This window comes from Aegilops tauschii, chromosome 5 (assembly GCF_002575655.3).
Source record: "Aegilops tauschii subsp. strangulata cultivar AL8/78 chromosome 5, Aet v6.0, whole genome shotgun sequence".
Taxonomy (NCBI): domain Eukaryota; kingdom Viridiplantae; phylum Streptophyta; class Magnoliopsida; order Poales; family Poaceae; genus Aegilops; species Aegilops tauschii.
Genome location: NC_053039.3, coordinates 414820026 through 414827456, shown reverse-complemented (window position 1 = coordinate 414827456; position 7431 = coordinate 414820026). Strand labels below are relative to the sequence as shown.

Sequence of the window (7431 nt, the reverse complement as noted above, 5' to 3'; positions counted from 1 at the left end):
TACTCACAAGAGGAAGAAATCATATATCAGATAAAACTGTTGGATTACAATAATGGATATTACAGGAGGAACATCATCCAAATGTGATGCATAATCTAAAATTTTCTTGACAGCAAAATCTATACTAAAATCATCCTCAATATCCCTACAACTTGACTAAAACTAACTGAGGAACATCGTCCAACAGGAACATTCCACAACTTAACTAAAATTGAAAGCATCCATCATCATCATCATGAACCAGAATATCATCGTCGTCGTCGTCATCATCATCATTGCAGTATACTTGTTACGCACCCATATAATCATCCATATATCTTTTCAATCTACAAAGAAAGAACAAAATGAACTATTAACCATAATGCATTGACATGATGGAAGTAGTGATAAAGGCAGGATATTAGACACGTACAAACGTTGAAGGCCATGCAATATATTTTTTCTGCATTACCATTAGTATTGCAGTTTTTGCGACTCTGTACCAAATCTTCAGTTTTCGCAAGTTTTGTATTACACTGCCCAAAATGCATTTGAATTTCAGCACCATTAAGTTTAAATTCAGGATCATAACTTAGAACTGTAGCAAGAACTACGTCCTTGTTATGATTCTGGAAATATACCGGCATGAGTGTTAGTGATCATTGACAACTAATCCAGACGCCACAATATACGACATAGCCTGCAGAACAATATGGCTCAATAACATTATATGGACAGATAGAACCTAGCATGGCTCAATGGTCATGGACACAACAAGCAGTAGTACAGTAGGGAGAGGGAGAGTGTCTACCTTCCATGGTGTCCCCCTACATCTAGTTGGTGCGTGCAGCTGCAATGCCAAGGGAAAAAGGTTACAGGGGTCTCATGCGTCTCTAGAACAGCGCAACACAAGTAAAGCTTCACAAAAGTTCCATTCTACTTAATAAAAGAAGAGAATCTATATTCGTCCCGTTCTATGTGTCCTAGTTACTATCTTGGCAACTTTACATCTTACTCAATGAATTTATCCCTGAGTTAGTTACACTAGTCATCAACCAGTGCGTCTGCACGACAATTTTAGTTTGCCATGTATAACTATAACATTTTTATGTAATAAAAAATAAAACCATAAATTTTAAAGAAGCATACTTTTAACTAATAGAGAAATATTACATGTGATACTGTGTTGGCTTACATGTGGCTGAAATAAATTTATTTTCATAAATGCATTTATAAATACTATTTATCATTCCTATTAATAAACTTTCCAAATTATAATTTAAATTTAAAAGTCTGTGATCCAGGGTTAGTAAATATACAGAGGATATTAGTCAATATTGTGATTTTCTTTAATTACATAGCAGGAGTCTAAATCTTGTGTGCTCCTAAAATTAGCTATCTAGGAACCCCAAATGAACCCCATGCTTTAGTGAGTTGGTGTAAAAAAAGGAAACCACACTTTCTAGTTAGCAAAAAAACTAAAGCTAATTTACAGGAATATCTGTAGAATATAAATCTTCATTGAGGAAATGTTTTCTGAAATAAACACGTACATCACTCAAATCTTCTACATAACAAGCAAATCCAATGATTATGTTATGGTTGGCTGGAGGCAGCAGTCCAACACTACTATTTGGAACTTTGATTATGTGGTGCTGCTGGAGGCGACCAGAGCTGCAGACCACCGCAACTGGATGCTTTCACTCCCTACAACACAATCGAGTCAAGAGGAGTACTCATCAAAACATCCGTACATGATAGGTTTTTTTCTTAATAAAACAATAGTGATTGTATAGTTCTTTCTTCTGTTATGAGCTTAAAGGATGGAGAATAGAACACAAATCGCCAGACCGCCATTTCCTTCACTGGACGGCCTCGCCGCCGAAGATCCCGCCGTCGCCTAATCTGCTTCAAACTACCGTTGGTAAACCTCCACTGCCACATGAACCATCGTTAGATTGATTTAGTAATTAGCCTACAACAATATATGTTGGCCATGGTCAAAACATGAAACAGGAGAATACCAAAGATTGAAAAATAAAATAATCAGGGCCTTGGATATATATACTGTATTAATTACTTGTAGACCCTAACCTGAATTTTAACCATACCTAGGTGTTTTTTGCACTAATAGCCTCTAACACACTGGTTACTGCATAGATGGGCTTCAGAATCCCTCCCTACAATGATGTTACCCTAGAAAGAATATGCAGCTAGGGGTTGATTTCTAGCCACTACTGCTTGCAAGGCAGCAGCATAGTAGGTGTATTTGCCATGGTTGGAGGCCATGCCGACCTTCCCAGCCTCAACACATCGTGACTCAGTCGAGCATGTGGTCGTCCTCTGCTTTGACACTTTAGCAGGAAAACAAAATTAAATTGACCTCAACCAGCAGGCACTTGATCCCAAACAGTAGAAAATCCTAACAACACCAGAACAACAATGCCTCCTGTTGTGCCACGAACCAAAGCAGAGGGAAGAGTGGACCAACTCACCTGAAGCCGGAGGAGGAGGAAGCTCGTGGCTGCTTCATCCCGAGCCGCAGCAAGGTTGTCCACTGCCCATTCCTCCCCGCACGTCTACATGAGAAGTGAAGAGAAGAGGTTAGAGACGGGAGAGAGAGAGAGAGAGAGAGAGAGAGAGAGAGGATGAAGCCAGGGGAAGGGATGCACTCACCGGATGAGACGAGGACGACATGGCCACCGGCACCGGATCGACGCCCGAAACCCTAGCCATGGGGGATGAGTTGCGGGTGGGCTTTGGTGGCAGCAAGCACTCGATCTAGCTAGATGGGAGGGCTCCACGGAGCAAAGGGACCTCAGGCTGTGCTTGGCGCTGGCGGGATTCGCCGGACATCACCTGATGCAGCCGCCGCAGGTAGCGCGGCGAGGAGCTGCGTGAAGAGAGTGGGATGGGAAGCGAGAGGGACGGTTGGGTGAGGATGTGGCGGATCCGGCAGCCTCCGAAGCTGTGAGGTGGGAGGAGGGGAGGGGGAGGGTCGGCGCAAGGGAGACGAGGCGGGTCAGAGGAGGGAGACGAGGCATTGGTGGCAGTGATTTGGGAGAGACGAGGGAGTCGTGGGCTCTGTTTCACACGCGTCTCCGTCTCCTTTCCTCTATTTTTTTATAATCATGATAGGGCCGTGAGCTGCATACTGCAACGCATATACTACAACCCATATATGTGTATCTATCTGAATTTTACAACATATACTCAAAACGTTGTAGAATTTTTGTTGCTTTATAGCGGGTTTCCTTGTAGTGAGCCCTAACAAAACTAACTAGATTACCTGATGAATCTCATCCAACTCCCCACCGACCAGCGAGCCTACGAAGGAATTACTCATTCCTGATGGGGAGCATCATGGAATTAGCGATGTAGAATGGTTGGTGATAACGAAGAACGAAGATCCCCCTCTCCGGAGCCCCAAACGGACTCTAGATCTGGCTTCCCTGTGAAGAACAGGAGGTGACGGTGGCTCCTTCTCGTGGATCGCGATAATCTTTCTCCCTGATTTTTTTCGAAAAATAAGATTTTATAGCGTCAGTTTCAGGGTCTGCGGGGCCACCAGGTGGGGACAACCCACCTGGGCGCGCCTGGGGGGCAGGCATGCCTTGGTGGGTTATGCCACCCAGGTGCCCCCCTCAGGCATCTCTTGGCTCCAGAAATTCTCTTTTATTGTATAAAAAATCCATGCAAAGTTTCGTTCCATTTCAAGAACTTTTATGTCTGCACAAAAACAACACCATGGTAGTTATGTTGAAGACAGCGTTAGTCCGGGGTTAGTTTCATTCAAATCATGCAAGTTAGAGTCCAAAACAAGAGGAAAAGCATTTGGAAAAGTAGATACATTGGAGATGTACCACTAGTAGAAAACAGGGCATTGGTTCGGCCCTCGTAATACCATTAATCCCGGTTCGCTCACGAACCGGGACCAAAGGAGGCAACTGTCCCGGTTCGTGAGCCCAGGGGGCCGGCCGGGCCACGTGGGCCACTGGTCCCGGTTCGTCTGGACCTTTTGGTCCCGGTGCCACAAACCGGGACTAAAGGGTTGGTCCTCGTTGCGGTCAGAGTTTAGTCCCACCTCGCCAACCGAAGGGCTCTCACAGCGGTTTATAAGCTCGTTCCTCTCTGCCTTGTTGAGCTCCTCCCAAAATGAAAATAGATGCCCTTATACAGGGAATTTGACCTAAATTCAGAGTGAATTTATCTGAAATTCATAGAAATTTATTATGAATTTAGGTTGAATTCTCTCTATAGGCGCATCTATGCTCATTTTTTTATGTTGGGGTTGGCGATCTTTACAGACTTTTTGTGTGTTGAATATGCACCATTCAAAATCAGTCCCTACATTGAATGGTTCATTTTGAACACACAAAAATTCTGGAGTTCAAATAAGTTCAAGAAAATGAAATCCCTTTGTAACAGATGAGTTTTCGTCCGAAACCCTGATACTTCGAAAGAGATTGTCCATTTTGTTCACGAAGTGCATCCAGCTTTTGTCGTAACCCTCTCAACTTTTTAGCACATGCTATGTGGGTGAAATGATGATACCATGCCAACTTTCAACCTATTCAGAGCTCATTTGTAGGGCTTTTCAATTTCAGGGTCATTTAGCTCAAAACAATCCGTCACTGCATGAAAAATAACAAATGAAGTCAGAAAGGGTTGAAAATTGATGATGTGGCTTTGAATGGTGCATTTTGAACACACAAAAAGTCCGGAGTTCAAATAAGTTCATGAAAATGAAATCCCTTTGTAACAGATGACTTTTCCTCCGAAACCCTGATACTTCGAAAGAGATTGTCCATTTTGTTCACGAAGTGCATCCAGCTTTTGCCGTAACCCTCTCAACTTTCTTGCACAGGCTATGTGGATGAAATGATGATACCATGCCAACTTTCAACCTTTTCAGAGTTCATTTGAAATGCTTTTCAATCTTAAGGTCTTATAGCTCAAAATAATTAGTAAATGCATGAAAAATAACAAATGAAGTCAGAAAGGATTGAAAAATGATGATGTGGCCTTGAATGGTGCATTTTGAACACACAAAAAGTCAGGAGTTCAAATAAGTTTAAAAAAATGAAATCCGTTTGTAACAGACGAGTTTCCATACGAAACCCTGATACTTTGAAAGAGATTGTCCGTTTTGTACACGAAGTGCATCCATTTTTTGCCGTAACCCTCTAAACTTTCTTGCACATGCTATGTGGATGAAATGATGATACCATGCCAACTTTCAACCTTTTCAGAGTTCATTTGAAATGCTTTTCAATTTTAGGGTCTTATAGCTCAAAATAATTAGTAAATGCATGAAAAATAACAAATGAACTCAGAAAGGATTGAAAAATGATGATGTGGCTTTGAATAGTGCATTTTGAACACACAAAAAGTCAGGAGTTCAAATAAGTTTAAAAAGTGAAATCCCTTTGCAACAGACGAGTTTCCATACGAAACCCTGATACTTTGAAAGAGATTGTCCGTTTTGTACATGAAGTGCATCCATTTTTTGCCGTAACCCTCTAAACTTTCTTGCACATGCTATGTGGATGAAATGATGATATGATGCCAACTTTCAACCTTTTCAGAGTTCATTTGAAATGCTTTTCAATTTTAGGGTCCTATAGCTCAAAATAATTAGTAAATGCATGAAAAATAACAAATGAAGTCAGAAAGGATTGAAAATTGATGATGTGGCTCTGAATGGTGCATTTTGAACACACAAAAAGTCAGGAGTTCAAATAAGTTTTAAAAAATGAAATCCCTTTGTAACAGACGAGTTTCCGTATGAAATACTGATACTTTGAAAGAGATTGTCCGTTTTGTACACGAAGTGCATACAGTTTTTGCCGTAACCCTCTCAACTTTATTGCACATGCTATGTGGATGGAATGATGGTACCATGTCAACTTTCAACCTTTTCAGAGTTCATTTGAAATGCTTTTCAATTTTAGGTTCTTATAGCTCAAAATAATTAGTAAATGCATGAAAAATAGCAAATGAAGTCAGAAAGGATTGAAAATTGATGGTGTGGCTCTGAATGGTGCATTTTGAACACACAAAAAGTCAGGAGTTCAAATAAGTTTAAAAAAATGAAATCCCTTTGTAATAGACGAGTTTCCATACGAAACCCTAATACTTTGAAAGAGATTGTTCGTTTTGTACATGAAGTGCATCCATTTTTTGTCGTAACCCTCTAAAATTTCTTGCACATGCTATGTGGATAAAATAATGATACCACGCCCACTTTCAACCTTTTCAGAGTTCATGTGAAATGCTTTTCAATTTTAGGGTCTTATAGCTCAAAATAATTAGTAAATGCATGAAAAATAACATATGTAGTCAGAAAGGATTGAAAAATGATGATGTGGATTTGAATGGTTCATTTTGAACACACAAAAAGTCAGGAGTTCAAATAAGTTTTAAAAAATGAAATCCCTTTGTAACAGACGAGTTTCCGTATGAAATCCTGATACTTTGAAAGAGATTGTCTGTTTTGTACACGAAGTGCATACAGTTTTTGCCGTAACCCTCTCAACTTTATTGCACATGCTATGTGGATGGAATGATGGTACCATGTCAACTTTCAACCTTTTCAGAGTTCATTTGAAATGCTTTTCAATTTTAGGGTCTTATAGCTCAAAATAATTAGTAAAGGCATGAAAAATAACAAATGAAGTCAGAAAGGATTGAAAATTGATGGTGTGGCTCTGAATGGTGCATTTTGAACAGACAAAAAGTCAGGAGTTCAAATAAGTTTAAAAAAATGAAATCCCTTTGTAACAGACGAGTTTCCGTATGAAATACTGATACTTTGAAAGAGATTGTCCGTTTTGTACACGAAGTGCATCCAGTTTTTGCCGTAACCCTCTCAACTTTCTTGCACATGCTATGTGGATGAAATGATGATACCACGCCCACTTTCAACCTTTTCAGAGTTCATTTGAAATGCTTTTCAATTTTAGGGTCTTATAGCTCAAAATAATTAGTAAATGCATGAAAAATAACAAATGAAGTCAGAAAGGATTGAAAAATGATGATGTGGATTTGAATGGTTCATTTTGAACACACAAAAAGTCAGGAGTTCAAATAAGTTTGAAAAAATGATATCCCTTTGTAACAGACGAGTTTCCGTATGAAATCCTGATACTTTGAAAGAGATTGTCTGTTTTGTACACGAAGTGCATACAGTTTTTGCCGTAACCCTCTCAACTTTATTGCACATGCTATGTGGATGGAATGATGGTACCATGTCAACTTTCAACCTTTTCAGAGTTCATTTGAAATGCTTTTCAATTTTAGGGTCTTATAGCTCAAAATAATTAGTAAATGCATGAAAAATAACAAATGAAGTCAGAAAGGATTGAAAATTGATGGTGTGGCTTTGAATGGTGCATTTTGAACACACAAAAAGTCAAGAGTTCAAATAAGTTTAAAAAAATGAAATCACTT

The 7431-nt window shown here is 39.8% G+C and overlaps 1 protein-coding gene across 11 annotated transcripts; it reads right to left on the bottom strand.

Annotated features, from left to right (window-relative positions):
* On the bottom strand, window positions 1–3076 carry LOC109773597 (uncharacterized). Of its 11 annotated transcripts, none has more exons than XR_002235385.4 (7): window positions 2656–3072; window positions 2475–2558; window positions 1533–1914; window positions 791–829; window positions 621–679; window positions 413–515; window positions 1–326 (listed from the first exon to the last, which is right to left on the bottom strand). XR_002235385.4 is itself a non-coding variant. In XM_073497977.1 (6 exons), the coding sequence occupies exons 1-4, from the start codon at window positions 2713–2715 to the stop codon at window positions 1609–1611; spliced, it is 306 nt and encodes a 101-aa protein (XP_073354078.1). In that variant the 5' UTR covers window positions 2716–3072; the 3' UTR covers window positions 1–326; window positions 413–829; window positions 1533–1608. The 11 variants fall into 11 exon arrangements, 3 of the variants coding, with proteins under 3 accessions (XP_073354078.1, XP_073354079.1, XP_073354080.1); XR_006664432.2 differs by having other exon boundaries at window positions 452–515; XR_012182960.1 differs by having other exon boundaries at window positions 413–829; window positions 1533–1686; window positions 1831–1954.
* Between the last annotated feature and the right edge of the window lie 4355 nt (window positions 3077–7431).

What these genes read in the sequence shown, in the direction of transcription:
- LOC109773597 (XM_073497977.1), bottom strand. Translation starts at nt 2,715, where the DNA reads ATGGCTAGGGTTTCGGGCGTCGATCCGGTGCCGGTGGCCATGTCGTCC. An exon ending in TCCTCCTCCTCCGGCTTCAG is followed by an intron (nt 1,915 to 2,474) that starts GTGAGTTGGTCC and finishes TTCATGTGGCAG; the next exon opens with TGGAGGTTTACCAACGGTAG. An exon ending in GTCCAGTGAAGGAAATGGCG is followed by an intron (nt 1,687 to 1,830) that starts GTCTGGCGATTT and finishes ATTGTGTTGTAG; the next exon opens with GGAGTGAAAGCATCCAGTTG.